The 21,540-nt window shown below is 46.1% G+C and overlaps 1 protein-coding gene across 1 annotated transcript in view; it reads right to left on the bottom strand.

The window, feature by feature from the left end:
• Positions 1-2,008: 2,008 nt before the first annotated feature.
• LOC119403289 (luciferin 4-monooxygenase-like) overlaps positions 2,009-21,540 on the bottom strand; it is a 41,969-nt gene continuing 22,437 nt past the window's right edge. The window contains exons 5-10 of the mRNA XM_037670237.2: positions 20,550-20,721; positions 15,081-15,252; positions 12,708-12,808; positions 10,643-10,784; positions 4,710-4,976; positions 2,009-2,187 (exon numbers count right to left, since the gene is read on the bottom strand). Of these exons, the coding sequence (XP_037526165.1) occupies positions 2,042-2,187; positions 4,710-4,976; positions 10,643-10,784; positions 12,708-12,808; positions 15,081-15,252; positions 20,550-20,721 (1,000 nt within the window). The 3' untranslated portion in view covers positions 2,009-2,041. The remainder of the gene's footprint in view (positions 2,188-4,709; positions 4,977-10,642; positions 10,785-12,707; positions 12,809-15,080; positions 15,253-20,549; positions 20,722-21,540) is intronic.

The following is a 21,540-nucleotide window of genomic DNA, read 5'->3' as shown; positions in this document are numbered from 1 at the left end:
TAATGCCTATTAAGGTTTCTAAGCGAGACAGATTTAGATGCTCATCTTTAGAGCATGTGCTACGGCATAAGAACTTTCGCGCGTAGTACACGTCCCGGCACAGGACAGTGTGTGTGCAGTGACTCATTGTACTATACCATAGTCGCCTATCATCATACTTCCCTCTATCCCCTTTCCTCTTACCCCCGTGAGGAGTAGCAGTCTATAAACCCGCTTTCCAGGCCGTCCTCTCCTCCGTTCTCGTCATTGAACACTATCTTCTTCTTCTTGTAACAGTACCCTTTTAAATTCGCATGTGGTTCATCCTTATTTATCCGTAATTATCTTTTGATTTATTTTAATGCGCATTTGATTCACCTCATGCACTACTCATCGCTTTTAATCACTGGACATATGCTTACTACGTTAAGTTCCCCCATCTGAAGTTTTCTGCACGTCACCCAGTGCTTCACACCCTCCGGATTTGGCCCATCTGACTTTTGGTACCACCGTAATATAATTGACAGCGCAACAGGTTAAACACGGACAGAAAGAAGAGAAGGATTCAGCGCTGTGTCCTTCTCTTCTTTCTGTCCGTGTTTAACCCGTTGCGCTGTCGATTATATGACGATGAACATCCACCAACTAGCCCAACTCGCGATTCGGTTTGGTACCACTCGTGTTCACGACGCCGTACACCGGATTTTTTTGCTGATGAGTCATACAAGGGTTTCGCTTTGAAAACGCTCGTGTACCATGTTTTGTGTGCGCGCTGAAGAATCTCAAGGGATCAACACTGAACCGGACTCCTCCACTGTGACATTCATGGTAACCCGTTGTGCGATTTCGAGACGTGAAATGCAATGAAGGATTAACTCAGGCGCAAACAAGTTTAGCGGGGCATAAAATGCATAGGAGGTGGTAGTGCCTGATGACTGTGTCAAAATATTTTAGTTTCAGAAAATATGTGATCGCGACGATATCTGCCTAGAGGAATTATTTTCATTGTCGAGGCATTGTTGACGTTATAATCCATAAATATCCCCCTTCTCGCTCTCTCTCTCGCACACGTTGCCTGTTCTTCTTGCGCTATGTTCTACCAACCTTGGCGAATGTCATCGTGTAAATAAACCAGCTGCTCCGGAAATGTTCGTGTGAGTGCTCCTACTTGACGCGTTTATTGCGATGTCACACCAAAGTTCCTCGTTTCTTCCACATACGCAGCATTTGACGGCAATCATCCCGGCTAAACGCCCTCGAACCAGGGCTTAGTCTCCCTTTGCTCAAGAGGGGCTCAACCTCCTTCTTGGACACGCGTGCACATACGCAGGCACGAACAAAAATAAAACTAATATTTCTACTTATTTTTCGTTCGTACGTGTGTATATACACGCGTGTCATTAAAGATTGTCCTTAACTGGTGTTGAACTTCTTTTTTCAGAAATCTTTGACACAGGCTGTGGATTTGGTGAAGACATTAAAGAATTCATGCATTCCAATGAGCTAAAACACTTCCAATTTTTTATATTTACGATATGTAACTCCAAAATGAACACACGAGAATTTCTCACGCAATAAATTTTATTAAGTCAATAATGAAAGCTTTTCTCCGCGCCCTGCATTTACCATTGGTCAACTTCTGGCTAGCTTGTTATGGTTAGACCACGGAAAGCCACTTAAATGTAAATCAAGAAATTCAGAGAGGTGCCTACGTGTTTGCCCGCAAGCATCACACTGCGCATTATGCATTCTTAGCATCAACCACTCATGCAATCACGTAAAATGGGTACAGCCTTGATAAAAGGCGGCTGATTATGAAGAACGTGAGAAGAAGGCATACGCCTGATTACTTTATGCGTTAGTTTTATACCAGCCTTTTGATAAGATCGTGTAAGCGCCGTGAAAGGTAGTGCTTATACATAGAGTTGCGTAACAAATCTCACACCACCTCGCCACACGAAAAACACACTTGAGATAGGTTGGAGTAAACTGCCCTTCCTCTCAGTTGACTCCGCCGACACCGCGAGGATTCGGTAAGGCACCACTGGTGTGTCTATTGATTTTAGTGCGCTTGGATGTTTTTGAGCACCCGCTTCTGTGCGTATGACTGCTGCAGCGCGCTGCGTAAATCTTTGCCGGAGTCCGTGTGCGGAATGCTCTCCAAGAACTCGACACCGCCATGCAAGTGCTTGTGGAAAGAGAGCTGGTCTGAAAAAAGTAAGACGGAAAATCGCTTCATGAACAGGTGCGACCACGTTTATCCGTAATATATGCAACTACACCTTCTGTACAAGGATAGCTGTATACTAACACGGGAGTATTATTGAACGCACTTCTTCAAAACGAAGAAGCCGTGAGAAATGCGACCGCATAAATCCGAAGTTGCATGAAACGTATAGATTTAATATCCCTAGCTCTATAGGTAAAGCTCACCATAGAGCCTATGCATAAAAATCGGTGACTGGAAGAGCGCCGCAATGGTATAATGCTGGGAATGTTGCAAGCTCCTGATACGCTTGGTTGAATTGACGATAGTACGTATTTTCAAACTGCCAATGTACACTAGCTTGGTTACGCTTTTCTTTTTGTGTGTTCAGCCGTGTAGTAGTGTTGTCCGTGAAGCTGATTAGAAAAATCGCCGTATTAAAAACTTCAACTGTCTGTGCTTTCATCAGTCTCACACTAGCAATAATTTATAAGTGTTCGGGTTTACCTGTTCGCTGTCACAAGGGTCACTGAACGGAGTCTGAGCTCGAAGGAAATAGCGTGTTGGTCACAAGGTGTCTCAGCACGCAAGGTCGAGGTATTCTAATTTCGGCTGTATGCAAAGAGCACGATAAATCAGAAGATATCAGATATCAGATATTAGATATCAGATATTAAAACAGAATTTTTCGATCTGCGTTCGGTCTTCTTCCATTGGCGTGAAACATGCCCACAACACTGGTTGGTGGACGCGATGACGATTGTAGTGCCTGTAAATTTAAAAACCGAAAGCACATGTGATTTTTGTAGGATTACATTATTTTCGCTGAACACTAATGTAATGAATGTAACAGTCGTTTTCAGCGCGCTAGCGGTTAAATGAAGCCTTATTATGCGATTACAGAACACTTCTTTTGCTGTAATCGCAGTTTATGCATTTATTTTAGCACTGGTGCTGCAATTCAAGCCAAGTTGATTCACCAAAAGGAGACTATAAATGCACGCCTTCACAGCGCAACACATGTGAGACATCCTAACAGCAATACAGCGGCACAGTACGACCAACGCGGAGGGCCGCATGGAATAGCGCGTGAGTTGAAACAGACAAAATTGAAGGCGGCGCCGCAAGCTGCGCCACCGGGCGCCTTTTTAGACGCGTGAGGAAAAATAGGCAAAAAATTACTCCCTGACGCAACCGAAAGCTGCCTCAAGTGCGTAAAATACAATTTCGAGTTATACATGTTCGTTTTTAAGCAAAATGAGTCTACCTGCGAGGATTTCCTGTCCTACCAGTAGAGTGAACCACATCGCCGTTGGGTGACGATAGCGGTCATTCTTTCACAATTTTCAACATCAAATTAAATATATAATTCCTTTTTTATGGGACAAAAGCATACTCGTTGCCGCCGATGTGACGAACGATCTTCTCAATTTCACCACAATCAGAAAAATTTTTCCAAGTGGTAGACGGTCCCTTTAAACCGCCACTTGCGTCTTGCTGCTTCTTTAGTAAAACTTTTAGCTCTATTCACTGTTAGCATACATTCGAAACCAGAATGCGGTTGCGTAATCTGGGATCCCCATCAATCTAACCTATCTACAGATATTGATTCTATACAAAAGCGCGCGAAATAATAATTATTCTCACTTCTCTTTTAATTCTACGGTTTCACGGACCCTAAATTCAGTGCCAGCCTTTCGAAGTTGCAATGTACAGGCAAAATTTTACTGGCTCTGTCTCTTTCACAAGTTGCATTAATCACAGCTCGCCTAATGCATGCGATCCGTCCAGCTCACCGCACGTCAATGCGCACAACTCACTCAAAGGTCATTTAGCCGTCTTATGCCCGAACTGTATACCTTACCCGAACTTACGAACGAAGCTCTGTACAGTTTTTCTTTCTTTCTACTTGCGCAGCATATCAGTAATTCAGTGTGAACCAACTAGTCTGCAAGGAAGTTTTGCAGCCCACCTTCATTCTCTTTTTCGCCATACTCCGAAGGACTTAAATGACCCCCCATATGATGTGAGCTACCGGCTAATGCCGCTCAATTCAAGCACGTCATCGAAGACATGTACAGGCTCGTCCACTCTATAGGGTGAACACGGCACAGCGCGGCTGCGCTCCGCGGAGCGATCCGTCGCAGCGGCGCATCGAACCGAAGCGCTAGGCGCACAGGCACGCGCCGCTCTCGCTGTATTCTACCGCAAAGCAAGACCGGCGCGCTCCAGCGCGGTAGCAGACGACGCGAAGCACCCTGTGCGCCTGCGCCGCTGCGTGGCCTGGCCAGATTCACTGGCGCTTCGCGGAGTGCAGCCACGCTGAGCCGTGTTCACCCTAATAGTAGACGAGCCTGTGCAACCGTATAGACCGTCCCTCACGTCATTGAATAAAATAAGTAGGTGGAATTTTTCGAAGCTGCCGAAGCTCGAACCAGAGAAGATATCCTCACACGCGCCCATCCAACTCGGCGACCAGCTTTATCTCGTTACTGGCAAACACGTGTAGATAGAAGCCACCCACCGGCAACGAGAGCACGAAGTCTGGCAGCGATTTTGCTTTCCTCCTTGTCGTCCCCCAGGTAGCGCTCGAGCACGACGAAGGCGCGCGCGGCCTCACCGTACTCTGGGTGCGGTACACCGGCCACGACCACGTGCCGCACGTCAGTGTCCGCAGCTAGTACCTCCTCGAGCTCGGCGGGAGCTACCTGCTGGTCCATGCACTTGATGAGCTCCTTCAACCGGCCGCACACGAAGAAACGGCCGTCTGGCGTGTAGAAACCGGTGTCGCCTGCACCAGTAAGGCACGCCTATTTCTACACACGATATTACATCGCGCAACAGTGCCGCCTCGAATAAGCCTATTTCGGTGCGTATGCACATGCGGTGAATTCAGTCAGTGTCACGAACGAGCGCGTCATTAAGGCGCGCGCGCGGCCGCTTTCAAACGGCAGCGGGAAAGCACGGCGCCAGCCGCTCGCTCAACAAGCGCGCGCAACGAAAAAAACAAGTATTAAAAGACGCCGGCGCGGCGCGTCTCCTCGCCCACTCTAAACAGCCGTAGACAACCAGCCGCCTCGGATCAAACGCAAGGAAGTCTCGAAAGGTCGCGAAGGAAAGCATGATGCAACGCCGAGCGACGCCGCCGTGATTGGAACCGATGAAAAAAATCTCGCCCTTTCCCTAGCTTTGGCTGTGCTGCACGCCGAAGAACACTCCCGACATTTCTAGAAGCCGGGGGAGAGGGAATATAAGCGTGCACCGATGACCAGCGAGGCAGTCAGTCGGTCCGGAGATGGTGAAGTTATGTTGAGTGTGCTTCCGACGGCCAAAGAAGACGTATTTATGATGTTGTGCGGTCAGTCGATCGTCGATCTGGAAGAATCGGATGTTCACGCCGAGTGAGCAGTGGCAAGTTACGGGAGTGTTTCCTAGAAGAGAAACAATCGGGACCGACGACGGAGGGAACGACTGCGATCAGCGCTGGAGTTTGTGTGAGTGTTTCCTGCAAGAGAAGCATTCAAGTTGCGTCCAAGAATTGTGGACTGGATACGTTGTTGAATATTCAGGACTTTAACTGTTCTTGAATAGGTTGTAATGCATGAGATTGCATTTGCAGCGCGTGATCTGTTTGTTTAGTTCCCGTTGTGTTAATGCCATCTGAGTCACTCAGATGGCGTTACAACTCACGATATAGTTACAACTCAGTTACAACTTCACGATATAGTATATCGTGAAGTTGTAACTGATACCAGCCGAGTGTGCATGTTTGTGTGATGCTTGTACTGCCTTAACTGAAAATATATTTTGTTTGTGTTATCAACTATTGGCTCTGACTCGGTCTTTGGACCACAACCGGCGTTCGCTGGTGCACTAAAAGGACCAACTCTAAATTGTTCGCGCTTTCGTGGTGCGTTTCGGGAGGCTGATACGTCAGCCCTTGGAATCTGCCCGGCGATTGCGTCCCTATTAACGGGACAAGTGACATTCACATAGGATTGCGAGAGCTGCTCGTCTCAATTAACTATAGAAAAAGGCTACTATGGAGGGGGGTCCTTAAAGGTATAAGAAATGCATAAAAATATTTCTTGTTTGCTTATCTTAGCAATCAGTCATCTATAGTCTGGTACAACTTAAAGGCAGGAGAGGCCCCGCCCAAATTACCGAAGCGTGACAGCCGCGACTATATAAATAGTCACGCTCATGTACTCGGCGATGTTCTCAGATGGCTGGGTCACCGATCGTTCAGCCTATGACTTTAGCCTACTGGGCACGCTTATTATTGCAGGTTTATGTGCATCCGTCTTTGAGGTGGAAATGCCGCTGCCTTCTGAAGTTGTACCCGACTATAGTGTTTGTAACCGAAATACATAAGGTGAGGTGTAGGCGTTACTAATAACTAAATTACATGAGAGAATAAGGTAATTCACTTGTAAGTGCACAGCAGGTTCGTGCTTACCTAGCGGTAGTTCTTATCAAACGACATGAATATCACCATTTTTTATTACGAAATTCATTCGCCAGTGATTTCCACTACGGACGGTGACAGATACAAGCAGCATCGCGTTTATTTATGCGATGTGCTTCAAGTTAGTAGCATCGGGATTTGTTGCTGATTGTAGTGGGCCAGCCGGATAAAAGGAGTAATACGCTCGAAGATGATATAATGAGGTCCTCCACGTTGCAGTCGCTGTCGACCTGCTCGAAGGGAAGAAACACATGACGCTCTCGACGTCACCTTGAGCTTCATGACGGTCACGCAGCAGGTTTTGTCCTGGAGCAGCGAAGTGCAAAGTTCGCCATCCTGCGTCACTGAGGGCAGTTTGGTGTTTCATAAAAGTGGCTATCACTGTCCCAACTGGCTCAGCTAGCTTCCTAGCTAACTCCAGTTATATCCCTGATAGAGAAGGAGCGGCACCTTCTAAGAAAAACGCAAGAGAGTAGAAGAAAATAAGGGCAGAGCAGGGGATTCAAGGGTGGAACCAGTTCCTGTTATTTGTTAACTCAATCTCGTGGGACGAAGACAAGCTAGCAGAAAAATCAGGTGGTCGGCCGTAGGCTGTAATTCCGCTCCATTGAAAGCCTATAGCGAGAACTGATACGGAACGCTAGGTTAAAGAACTGCCAAGCACAAACTCCAAACCGCGTACTATAATTTACTAGCATAGAGGTTTGCCTAGTTTTTATCAAGAAATGGCTTCAATGACATCAACTGTACGTGCACAATGTCTAAAAATATTCAGGGCCGTCAGAAATGCTGACGCACTGCAGTGCGTCAGCATTTCTGACGGCCGCACGTGGCAAGGAACCGCCGTCGTCCCTGTAAGCGAAAGGTTGGCGGTCTGCGCGCCGGTTGTTTCGCTCACAGTACGTGTGAGAGCGCTGCAGTGCGGTAGAGCATAAAGTCCCTGGATGTTTTGGGAAAGTACCGTCTTTCTTTTAACCGAGCCGCCACGCCGAGCACCCTCCTCTCCCGCCTTACACCTCCCCGCTTCACGGGCCGTCGCCTGGGAAACGCGCGGACATAGCATTCTTGATAGGAAGTGGCGCGAGCCGGGTTATAGGGCCGGCGCCCGCACGGTGGTCATTTGGGAGAGGAGATAGATACGGTTTGGACACTTGGGAGAGGATATGGAGGAGAGTGTCGCTACTTTCTATATAGCATGGGACTTTAGTAGAGCATAGGGTGCCTCGATGTGTGCGCCTCCTCCGCTACAGGGTGAGACACTGCTTTTGTGGGCGTCATATTAGTTCAAGCGTTCCCGTTCGCTGGCACAGCCCGGCATGCAGCAGTGGAGCGCTTTCAGTAAAATGGGCGGGAATTAGGCTCAGTTTATCCGTTCCGACGGTAGGGCTTGCTCATATATTGTTAATAACCAATAGGTTAGGCGTTTATTATTGAACGCGAAGCATTTCATGGCAAATCAAAGGCATTTTGAGCGTATCTATCTGTCCAACTAGCCGCCTAGGCCTTCGTGCTCTCGCGGCCGTTTTATTAACCTGATGCATACCAGAATTGGCCTGGCCTGACAAACGCGTATGAGGAACATAACTGACTGGTCATAACATGAACATTATGTCATGTATGTCACGTACGTCATGACATACATGACCCGATCATGATGCTCTAGCGGCCGTTTAATAACTTGATGTATACAGAATTAGCATGGCATGACAACAGCGTATGACGAACATAATTGTGACTGGTCATGACATGAAAATCATGTCTTACATGTCATGCACGTCATGACATACATGACCTGGTCATGGTACTAGCGGTCGTCATGGTGCTCTAGGCGTTGAAGAGTTTTGGCGGGAGGTTTTGGCGGAAGCTGGTGTCGTAGTTAGCTTCGCGACCTACTCAATATTGACTTGTTCAGGATTAGATTATTTCGAATTAGCTTAATCCGACCTAATGTGGATCGGCTTAATGTGGCCATACTCAGTTATCGAACTGGCTACACAATCTCAATATACTCAGGATTGACTTGTTCAGGATAATATTAATCCGGATTTGCTTAATCTGGCTTAATCCTGATCGGCCTAATGTGGCCGTACTCAGTCGTGTAACTGGCTACGCAATCTCAACTTGCTCGAAATTAACTCGTTCAAGATAAGCTTAATCCGGGCTAATCCGCATTGGCTTAATCTGGCCATACTCAGTGAACAACTGGCTGGGCAATCTCAGCTTGCTCAAAATTGACTTGTTCAGTCCGGATTAGCTTAACCCGGCTTAATCTGGATCGGCGTAATGTGGCCATACTCAGTCATCCAACTAGCTAGGCAATCTACCTTAATCTGGGTTAGCTTAATCCGGCTTCGTATAATGTGGCCATACTGATCCATCCAACTGGCTAGGCCTTCTCAACTTACTCAAAATTGACTTGTTCAAGATTAGCTCCATCTGGATTAGGCTAATCCGGCTGAATGCGGATTAACTGAATCCTGTCGAGTGCAATCTACATCATGGCTAGGCCATTTCATCTTGGCCGGGATTGGCGTAATTGCATTGAATTGAACACAACTTTATTCGGTCCTGCGTATGCGGCCCCGCGATTAGCTTACTCCGACATTATCCACGCTAATCCGGCATAATCTGGCTTAATTGGTATCAGTCAACATTGACTGGCATCGACTAGTGTTGGTCCAAGCTTAATTGGGCCGGAATTGGCTTAATTCGGCAGATTTATTGGTATCGATTAGTATCGATCAGTATTGATTGGTATCAAATGGTATTGATTGGCTTGACTAATCTTAATTAGCCTGAGCTATGATTAACTTGTCTTAACTAGGCTAGCTTAAATTGGCTTAAGTAGGCATAGGCAATATGGGCCGAATTTCTGTTGACTCTGCACGGCCTAACGAAAAGCGTAACAGCTCCTCTGTAATAGCAGCTTTGCACAATGATTATGCCGTGCAGCTATAGCGAGAAAAGTATTTAATTCGTGCATGAATTTGTCCAACAGCATGTTCACGGAGAGCGATCAAAATGCACGGTCATACGCTGAGACAAGTCAACAATAAATCTCGGGCATCGTCTGTCGGATGCCAGCGGTCGCGTTTCACTCGCGCCTCTTTTTTTTTTTTTTTATTCGTTCGCTGTTACAAGGGAACCGAAACATCCGTCGGCCTTTCGCACGTGAAACAGTACCCAGTGGCACACAGCAGTGTGTCATAGCCGTCAAAGAACTGACCTAATAACTTCAACACTAACGCGTTTGCAGCACCGCCCCCGCGCTAGCCACTGCGCTCCGCAAGCCAAGAACCTCCGAATACCCGGAGCTTCTCCGCAGAAATTCTGTTAATAAATGTTTTCACCACCATCACCGCCTGACACTTTCGAACCAATATGGCTCCCGCGAAGAAATGGCTTCGCGGAGTGGGTCAAAAGGTGTCTCCACCCTGGAAGCGGAGGCGCTGGCATCGAGGCACCCTAGTAGTATAGTGCCTAGGCACTAGACTAGTAGAGCACGAGCGCAGCGGTTTTATTTCATATTTCTCGGAGTTTCTTTAAGCGGCGGAAGAAATCACCACGCAGCATGCACGTTGCCACAAGAACACCACAAAAAATTTTGTCGGTAATTTCGGAATGCCCTCTACAACGTAACACATGTCCCGAAAGTGAACAATAAAAATTTTGCGTAGTTGATCTTAGTTAATTAACTAATTAAGCGCAATATAAAAATACCCTAACGAGCGCCACATGACGGCAAACGATATGTCCTTGTTTTCATTCAGGCGCGGTTAACCACTTTTTTTAATGTTTGGCTCCAGTTACGTGAAACACCCTGCATATGCATACGCTCAGCGCTCAGTTTCCTCGTGCATCTCAGCTTGATACCGCAATAGCCTAGACTGGGTGCTTCGAGACAAAACAGATGTTTCCCTCCTTAGATCTCTATCAACGCTAACGCACGTAGGAGTGCATTTAACGACGCAACAAAAGAAGTATCGTACCTGTGCGAATGAAGCCGTCTTTGTAGACGCGAGCCGTTTCTTCTGGCCGACCGAGATAACCCTTGAAAGTGTTGGGACCCTTCACGAAGAGTTCCCCTTTTTCAAGTGGTCCAAGATTCTTGTTCGAATGGGTATCTACCACCTGTGCGGTCGGGAGAACGGAAACAACTGAAGCACAGATAGCGGGCAACCATGATAGCAAGCAATATTTTGAAACCATACTCCTTGAAGTCACAGTACATTTAAATAACCATAGGCCCACAATTATTTCTTTGGTTATGTGCTATTAGGCTCAATGAGGCATTAAACGTCGCTCTATTTATAACACTATCTATTAAAAAATTCATCTAAACGATTCACCTGAAACAAAAAAAAAGCTGTCGAGATACAGGCATCAAAGTTCCCGCTACACCGAGCCCCCTTTTAGAAACCGCGTCCTTCACTATATAACACAACGTTTACTTTGAAGTTTCAAGACTATTTCTAACAGGTGTGTCCCGAACGTAAGCAAATTCGCAACGTCAAACAGCGGTGCTGTACCATTACAGAAAAAAAGTCACAGTTTCGCCGCAACGGCGAAGCAATGAATGCGATAGCAACAAATTGGAATCTAACGTGAAGAACGGAAAGCAGCTCGAAATTGTCAGCGCGTCGCTCGAGCCCAAAGGACGCCCGAAAAGAACGCACACAGGACGAGCGCGAACTATCATGCGTCACAGCTCTATACTTGAAGCGCACTGCTAAAACATAAAGCAGGACGCACGAAACGAACGAACAGGTACACACAGGACGAGCGCGAACTAAATGTCGCAGTTGTTACTTATTTCTGTTTGAACAGCGCGCTCCTTTTTTCAAACACAGCCGCTGCAGCGAGCGAAAGACCTTCGTTGCGCTCCTCGCGCCATCTCGCTGGCAATGAAGAAACGCTTATATGCGCCTGCCGTCTCTGAGTCCGGCCAGCGGTAAAGGGTGTGTGTATATAACGCTCGCCGTTAGCTCCCATCGAGGAGCGGCGTTTCGTGGCGTAGTGGCTAGCGCCACGGGCTGCGGAGCGAGTGGTCCCTGGTTCGATTCCGCGCTTCGGAAGCATTTTTCTAAATTACTCTTCTTTTGGGACTTTCATATATATATATATACATACCGTATACATATACGGTGAATGACGGCGACGGGGCAGACAAAAACCAGCCGAGACTGTCCATATTCTGCATTATGAAAAGGGCAGCGCGAAACCGAGGACACAAGAAGTATTACACACCACAAAGCGCCGTCTCACAGCTGACTTCATTAGAAAGAACGCACACTATTTTAAACCATGGCCAAGTACCACGTGCTCTGACACCATTGATAGCCAAAAACATGTGCTCCTTTGCAGGAGCACATATTTTTCGATGTTTTCTGACCATTCTGCTGCGGCGCGCCTTGATTCAAATTTCGTCACTTCATTGTCACATGTAGTTCCGGTGGTACGTAACAGAGAGGCCGCGTTTTCTGCGCGCCGGGCGTGGTCAGTTTCACTATCGCCCTTAAATTTCGATGATAAATATTTGGAATTACTTGCAACTTTCGTGACTTCTAAAATATGGGTATGTCATAAATTTGCACGCACTACAACTTTCTAATATAAACTGCTCCCACGTAACGAAAAAGCTGATTAACGAGTTTTTGTTAATTAGTCGCGTCAATGTCATTTTAGTTGTGGCAGAGTATTTCCGCCTCGACATAGAGTACGTGTGCAAAATGACTGGAGCGTTACTATCACAGAATTTTTATTAAAAATCTGTATTGTCTAAAAAAATCATCTTGTATTACCGTCGCTATGCAATTTGTATGGTAAGCGTCGACCCACAACCGTAACGTTGCAAGCGCAACCTTCTATGGGATTTGTACTGTTATTTACAAGTGCCGTGACGTATTCGAATCAAATGTTCCTCGCTGCAATTCCAAGTAACATGAAAAGCGCGGTAGTTAAACAATGTATATTCGGCAAAGTATAATGAAACAGCGCACATAGGGCTATGACAGAGCTTTACACGAACTTCGCTGTATCAAATGACTCACTCACTTTCATTTCTATGAACGGGGCAGGTTTTCCGACGCTCTTGAAGTCATCTAGTCGTGGTATGGAAAAGGAAATGCATCCCGACAACTCAGTCATGCCATAGGCTGCATGGAAAGAAACAAAAGCCAAATTAATGCTAAGGACTCGTCTCGTGTACTGATTGTTAAAGGGGTCCTTGACCACCCCTCGGGCTTGGTGAAAAAAAAAACACATTCTACGAAACTCAAACACTGCTGTGAACACTTCGGCCAGATATTGTAGCCGTGCGCGGTACGTAGAGTTCACAAGCCGAGAGCGAAGTTGCAACTTTATCAAGTGCCCTCTCTCCATACAGAGGCCCCATCCTCACTCACTTGGCTGGACGAGGCACCAGCTGTATGTCGTCATACAGCAGATTGCTGCTATTGGCCGATAGTTGGCATAAACCAAGAGCGCCGTTTGGTTCAGATGCGCTCTTTGCCACGGGGTGTGGCCACGTGCCGGCGCCGCGCTGTATAGTGCTAAAATTACAAAGTAGCATTACTAGAGCGCGCACCAGAGTCACACCGAGAGAGAGAGAGTGATCGTGTTTCATGACGCGCGCTGACGTAACTACTTTCCCCCGTTCCTCCCTCCCCGTCTAGCTTCCAGTGCGCTCATCGGGACAAAAGAGAGAAAGCGCTTCAAGCGTGCGACAAATGCCTGTCTTGACGGATTCGAAAATTTTTTCCGGCGATCAATTCGTGAGGCAATGAACTGCGATATTGAGGTTACTTGGTGATTATTTGGAAATGTGGTTGAAGACCTCTTTAAGGGCCAAGAAAATTGCGCATTTATTCACTGAATTTTCCATTCACATTTCGCATCAGTTGATCAGACACTGAAGATGCGCGACTGGTAAGTTCAGTCCTGCAACTAACCGAAATGGTAGGTATCTTTTTGTTCCTGAACATTGAAGAGAAGCTGAAACAAATGGTGGGCATTAAACATCGCGCATGTGACGCTTGTGCATTAAATTTGGTCTGGTCACCTTCTACTTTTTTTAAAAGAAATTTAGCGTAGACATTCTTTTCGGAAAAATTTCGCTTCTATTTCTTCAGAACTTTTTTTTTAAAGCTCGGCCTTTCACAAAGACGTCCGCTCGGACATTTGCATTCTGACGTCGGAATTTACCTGGTAACTCCAGCTTTAATATATATATATATATATATATATATATATATATATATATATATATACTACGAAATCTTTTCCCGGGCTAAATATTCAAGGGTTCATTCACACTGATTTTCGTTCTTGCGTGTTCTTTGCCATCGAGCTGCTAGCTTCCATAATGATACGTCCACTATAAGGATTGACAGGAATTCGTTATTTTGTTTGTTTGTTTGTTTGTTTGTTTGTTTGTTTGTTTGTTTGTTTGTTTGTTTGTTTGTTTGTTTGTTTGTTTGTTTGTTTGTTTGTTTGTTTGTTTGTTTGTTTGTTTGTTTGTTTGTTTGTTTGTTTCAGGAATAAGCAGTACATGTTCTGAAAACACACAGCAGTTGGCATGGAGTTCGTGCACGCAAAAATATCTTGTGCCAAGTTGTTTACTTTTCCATTTAGCACCCGATCTGCACGCCATTGTACCGAGCTCATTTATTAATTAACATCATATTACACATATTTACAAACGTAATAACCAGCCCAGAAATAGCCAGTTGCACTAAGTACTTCAAATTAGGACAGAACAAGGTTCATGTTCACGTAGCTACCACTCATTTTTCAATATTTCACCAAACGAATTCATAATGTCTAAGGCTAGCTTCAAAGCGTGTGAATGCATCCAAGACAAAGTTTACTACAAGTTTGTCCATGACTGCACGAATTGATCTTTATCTTGGGGCTATCGATCTGGAAACGTGTAAAAGTAGCGTCACTGTCTATAATATTGTAATTTTAAGTTTGCCGAAGCTACAGAAACCAATATGCCAATTAATAATTACTTCTAAGGCTCAACGCCCAAAAATTCGCTCTGTATTCCATCCGCGGAATCTATTTTCTCATCCATTCTGTGTAGTGTGGCTCAGGGCCTCATTCAGGTACACCTAAAGCAAGGTACACGAAAGTTTCTTTTTCTTTTTTTTCATTCCGCCAGCATCGAAGTGCAGCTGTTTTACTGAGCTATCACGGAGCGTATTGTTCTGTCTTGGAAGTGAGCGCCTTATTACCCAGGCCCCTCACTGAGTGTACGAGTTTACACAGCAAACGACAAGGTTTCCATCGGTTTCTTTTTTTTTTCTCTTTTTAGCTGATCTTGTTGTTGCTCGAGAGTTATCACACCACACTCTTGTCGAATGGTTCAGCGTGTGCGTTTAAGCAACACTGGTTGCTTAGAAATACAGAATGTTGGTGGCATACCCTGTATGACTCCTTTCAGTTGGAGCTTCCTGGTTATGCTTTGCAGTAGCATGCCGGTCACAACATTTCCAGCGATCATAACTTTTTTAAGGCTCCTAGTGTCCGACTGGCTTAGCAGCGGGTACGCGTTTAACTTTTGCATAAACGTTGGGTACAGCAAAATCGATGTCGCCTGCGTGAAAAACAAATAAAACAAAGACAGGTTAAAGTAACACGTTTATCGTGACGTATTTTCACACGTGTATTTTGTTCCTTATGCTTAACCTTGCCGCGCGCCCCATTCTCGCATAATTACTTGACCTGTACTCATGATAAGCTAAGGACTGGGGGCGTTTGTTAAATATAAGGCAACGCAGATTTATTCTTTCAATGATGTCGCCGAGTGCGCGCAAAAATTTCAAAGCGACGACGTTGCTCATCGCATCTTTGGCTCCAAACGAAACTGCCAGAGGCCTCTCAATCGAGAAACGCTTGAAGAGCAGAAAGGTTTGTTAATTTTCTTAGTACGGCAGCATCCAACAGCTGACACGAACTCACTGTGCAGTACGTCTTTCCAGCACTGCATATAAGTGTGCACAAGGTGTGTACAATAAAAAGATGACTCCCTCTGTCATAGGAATCGGTATAACACGAAAGTGGAACGTGTCGTCACAGAAGTAGTTGATTGTTTATAGTGCATTGGTATATGAGAACTTGTACAGTGCCTAGGGTTGTTTGGCAGACATAGCACCGCTTGATGTGGACACACTCACGTTGACGCCTAGTGGCACATCTCCGTACCGACGACCAACGCCCATGATCATGATTTAACCCTTGCGGCAGCTGAAGTTCTTAACATATGCGTGGACACCACATATGGTGAATGCTGAGCAAATATGGCATTAACAAGCACATAATAAACACCGATACTCAATATGCACTCCTTCAAAGCGTCGCGGAATGCGAAGAGAAACGCTACGCACGCCGTGTCTTCCCTCTAGCCTGGCCGTTAATTCTCACAGGGCGAGCGGGGAACGCGGTGCGACAGCCAATCGGGCATCGGAGAGCTATTTTTCGATATGGATGGATTCTATGAGCGAGGCTTGGGCTAAAGCCACCACCTCGCGGTGTGTGAAAGCGTTGACGAAATTACACTTGTATTGGAAACGCGCGGAATGGGGCGGTCGTAGCAACGGCGCGTTCTATTTTTTTTTTCCGAGCCTGGTAGCACACGTGTCACCGCCCTGTTATAGGCCTCATGCGCTCAGTTGATGGCGCCACCGCTCTCCGAGTGCGCAGCGCCAATGCGGCCACTTAGCGCACTTTGTCCCTGTTCCCTTCCCGGCGCGTAGCTCGAAGTTGTGTACGGTGAACGTCGATGCGTGAATATGGCAACGCAAAACTAGCCCCGCTTGCTTTTTAGCGGCTACGGAGGAATAGCAAGCGTTCAGGAATACTTCAAACGAAGTAGTTCGCTTCGGTGTGGCGATTTGTGTGCCGCTAATCACGTTTACTGCGTGAGATAAGAACTGCACAGTGTCGTCGGTCCGTCGGAAATATTCGGAATATGCGTCGCACAAATAAAGAGCGTGGAGTACGACGTGCGTTTACAAGCGAGTAAACGTTTTTCTTGGCATACGATAGAAAATAGTTTTTATCGGCAGCCTCGCGCATCGCTTGTCCTATGACAGGCGCATAGAGCTGGGATAGTAAATGACGTATTATCAACGATAAAAAGAAAGAGACCGCATGAAGTGCCCGTCTCAGTTTTCTGGCGCTGTTAGTACGTCGAACAGTTTGCTACATTAATTTTTGAATATGTGCAAGTGCAACTGTGTTTTCCGTCGAGGTCCTCCGATCATAAAGCCGATCCTGAGGCCCCTCAGACCGACAGTCGTGCACAGCCGACCAAGTGGGCACTGCAAAGGACTGTTTTGCCTCGCAGTGGTTGCCACAAGCCTCCGTTCGGGCTAACAATAATAAAAGGAACAAGGGAACCAACAATGTGTCAATATTACCTGGAGCAGTAGCGCAGGCAGAATTTTTTTTCGGTGGGGGTTCCACCATACTTTATGTATTTTCGTCCGTGCGTTTGTATGTGTGCGTGTATACATGCACACGCAAAATTTTTAAAAAATGGGGGGGGGGAGGTTTGGAATTCCCCTGGTTGCGCGAGGGGAATTCCAAACCCCCCTCCACCGTTGGTAAACGACCCTCCCAAATAATGGGACGGTCGTATAGCAACGGTGCATTTTTTTTTTTTCGAGCCTGGTGGCACACATGTCACCGCCCCATTATAAAGGGTCGCTCATAGCATCCATCCATCCATCCATCCATCCAAGAGCAGTGAGAGAGGAAAGTGTGAAAGATAAAACGCGCGTTCATGTAGCTTCCGTCACGTGTTGGGTGGTAGCTCAGTGGGTAGCCCGCCAGCCATCGTCGCGGACCGAGATGTCGTGGGTTCGACTCCTGTCAACGGAACTTTTTCTAATAGTGCCATTTGATTGCAAAGAAAAGCGGGAGGTACGACGACACGCTCGTGTCGTCGTACCTCCATCTGTCCTCGTCTTTTTTTGTGCGGTCAAGATGTCATACAGTAAGCACCAACTAGGCCAAACGCAAGTTCTCCGGAAGCATATATCTCGTACAGTAGGCCCTTCTTCCTGTGTTCCTTCGCATTCAGTGTCCTGCAATGAAGATTCGCTCATCAGTTATACATCGTGGCAACTACCTGCCGGGCAAGATTCATCGGCTTCTGCATTAAGCGAGGCCTTATCCCTTTGGAAGTGAGTGCACTGTTAGGGTGTGTTGTTCCGTCCTGGGGGCACATAAAGCGCATGCGCAAAATTCTACGCGCTGAGTTGTGGCGGCAAGTTAGACTATTCAACGATTGGCTTCGCATCTTATGCTTCGCAAGAGACAGGGAGTGGTCCGCGGAACAGAATTTCAAGTCTGCTAGACGTGTAAAAAAAATTACCACCCGTGTCGTCGTACCTCCTTCTGTCCTAGTCTTTATTGTGCGGTCAAGATGTCAAACAGAAACCAAGAAACCATCGTTTCTTGGCTTATCTTCGATGGAAGCGAAAATGCATGAGACCCGTGTACTTATATTTAGATGAACGTTAAACAACCCCAGGTGCCGGAGCGAAATTGCCGGAGCTTTCCACTCGGTGTTCCTCACGATCATATCGTGGTTTTGGGACGTTAAATCCCAACAATTATATTATTGCGACTCCCGTCAGCGTCATTTTAGGTGCGTCGCCTGTAAATAAGGCCGTAGTCTGAGGCGATCACTTTTGGAAATACTGCCTTCAGGCCGCGCTGGTTGAGAAGAGGCGTGCCAGCAACCGCTTCATTCGTTCGGCATGCGAGCTGCTGCGTCACGCAAAGCGACACTGTCGCCGAGAGTGATCTTCTCAGAATAAGGCGCCAAATCTCGTGGAACATGGCCGATTGTCCAGAACAGCACAAAACGTACCTGCGTGCTGCAGCCGGGCAAGGTAGCACCGGACGCAAGGACAGGTGAGAACAACTTGGCACTATGATAAGATCTCCTTGAGTGACGTCATGCATGCTTGTTGGCAAGAATGACGTCACTCGTAGACGTTGATACGTCTGGCGCTTCCCACACTAACTCTTCCGAGAAATATAGTATCCTCACAATTGATTATTCTAGACTGATACACACCTTTTTTCAGATGCTTGAGTAATGAGTCATTAATTTGCTCTGACGAATCCAATATTCAAACTCCCTGCTGTACGGACGTCCGAATATGTATACGGTCGACACTGAGTAAGAACTCCATTTGCGCGTTTTCTTTAGACAGCGCCTCCCATTTATTATTTAACGTCATATTCGCGTGATTTGAACAAAATATTCGCATCATAGGTTTCCTGGGTGTTGCGTGAGCATGGTGGGTATTTTTCTTTCTTTTTTTCGAATTAGCGAGGCTCTACCACACCGTGAACTTACACACGTTGAAAGCATACTCGCGTGCATAAGCAATATGGCTTCCAGCTCTGTGCCCTAGCTTATGGGAATCGCACAGGAGCATAGAAAAATATTTTCATCTTGTATATGCGCTGAAGGGTATGACAAGGACCACAGAAAACGAGAGACAACACAAGGGAATGCGCAAACTGATGGTTTACTTTACTTGGAAAACGGACAGACCTATGTGCAGTCTGGAAAAACTCGGAGGGTGATATGCCTTTTTCGTTTTTGATTGTTAAATTATTCCTGCCTTTTTCGTGTTCCTCCTTTCTTTTTCGAGCCTGTACATAGGTCTGTTCGTGCTCGAAGTAAAGTAAGTTGTTAGCTTGCACATCACCCTGCATTGTGTTTCGTTTTCTTCTGTCCTTGTCATACCTGGCAGCGCATTAGAAGGTGAAGTGGTACCAATTAGCCCCCGTTGCAGCCTTATTAGCACACATAAATATGCTGGCGAGCGGCGTCTGCATGTGTGACGTGTACATGCATCTGTACAAATCCATAAAGGCAAAGATTGCGAAGGCACGGGCGTGTTCATGTTCGTGCGCGCGTTCTCAGGTATATTTTCCTCAATGAGAGAAAGCTGAGCGTATTGATAAAATATACAAGTACGCCGTAAGAATTCGATGTGCAGAACATGCGATTTTTGTAATGTCGTTTCTTTTTTTTTTATTCTTTTTGTATCCGTGTTTTCTTCGCCTGCCTCTACGTCCCGCGAATATTTTCCTTCATCGTAATTCTCCATTTCATGGCACGAACCTCACCGCGCACATTTCATTTTATTTGACGCGTGTAGACAAATTTTCAAACATCTTAAAGCACACGTAGTTATACCGACAACCACGTTGATTTAGTAGCTTGATTGCTTGGTGTGTGAGGTTTAAAGTCTCAAAGCGACACAGGCTATGAGAGACGCCGTAGTGTAGGGCTCCGGATAATTTCGACCACCTGGGATTCTTTAACGTACACTGGCATCGCACAGTACACGGACCTCTAGCATTTCGCCTCCATCCAAATGCGACCGCTGCGGCCGGGATCGAACCCGCATTCTTTCGGATCAACAGCCGAGCGCCGTAACCACTGAGCCACCGCAGCGGCCTTGCTTCAGTAGGTACAATGTCTTATACCATGCAGCGGATTGACGAAGTGACCCCACATTCAACTATAGGGTCGACTGATAGAATATGAGAGCCTTATATGTCCACTGAACTTTACATATCACAGCACTAAAATGAGTTTGCTTCACATAATATGACGTTGCTGTTGAATATGTGAGGGCGTATCGCCTACCTGTACCTGTGCTTCCTATACCGTGCCCCTCACTCCGCTAAGTCACGGTTTAAGCTTTCGCGCAGGTAACCTTCTTCATTGTGTCATGTTCGCCCGTTCGTCAGAGATATAATAGCGCAGTCTTATAGTTTTCTTCCTTGAAATTGAAATGACCTGCACAAGCATTTTCAGAGTTGATTGAAGTTGTTTTTAAAAAAACGATCACTCGCCTTGTACTTTTCTATCGCAGGCAGAATCAAACTAAAATCCGGCTTGTGAACCAAGACGACCTTACAGCCATGGCCGAGATGACACATGGTGAGCCAAAAGCCGCCGACATGCATGAGCGCTGCTGAACCAAGCAGAATGTCGCCTTTTTGAAATATCGATGCATCCAGGTACCTGCATGAACAATGAGCAGATATCAGGTGAAAATTTGAACTTGCTACCACGACGCCTTGACTCATTTGGCAGACAAAAGCACACCACATGCACTTCATGTTATGGAATAGATTTCAGCGCAAAAAGACGGGACACAAGAAGACAAGACGACTGAACGAGCGCTTTGGTTAATGTCACAGTCTCTCCTTAGCTTGTTGCTGACTCTAAACTTTTTATATTCCTTCGGCTTAGAAGTATTTAGGAACTAACCTTATTTTTTCATCATCTCAAATGTTGCACGATAGCAAATATTAGACTCCACCAAGCTAGTGCAAGCACTGCATAGACATACTCAACTCTTAATGTAGTTTCATTCACTGTTTCACAAATATACAAGGAATTATACATAGAAAACGTGTCATGTTGTTATACGTATGCATGTCTGTTCCCGTGAAAAGAACGTCTTGTTTTCTTGTGTTCCGTCTTTACGATAAGATAGATTTTCCAGCGCAGTAAGATGAAACACTTTAAGAAAGAACACACACACACAGCGCTGAACTCACAACTGGTTTATTACTTCGAACGCAGGGCCTTTTTCTGGGCACGTGTCGAAGCAACAGAAAGATTCTTCGACGCGTGCCTAGAAAAAGGCCCTGCGTTCGAAGTAATAAATCAGTTGAGTTCAGCGCTGTGTGTGTGTGCTCCTTCTTAAGCGTTTCGTTTTTCTGCGCTGGAAATTCCATCTTAATCATGAACCAACTCGCCCAATCAGCAGTTTTAACCGTCTTTATGCGCTCAAATATATTCCAGACTATATGAACCGACACGCCCAGCAAAGCA

Source organism: Rhipicephalus sanguineus, chromosome 1, assembly GCF_013339695.2.
Source record: "Rhipicephalus sanguineus isolate Rsan-2018 chromosome 1, BIME_Rsan_1.4, whole genome shotgun sequence".
NCBI classification, from domain to species: domain Eukaryota; kingdom Metazoa; phylum Arthropoda; class Arachnida; order Ixodida; family Ixodidae; genus Rhipicephalus; species Rhipicephalus sanguineus.
This window is presented reverse-complemented; position numbering and strand designations above follow the sequence as displayed.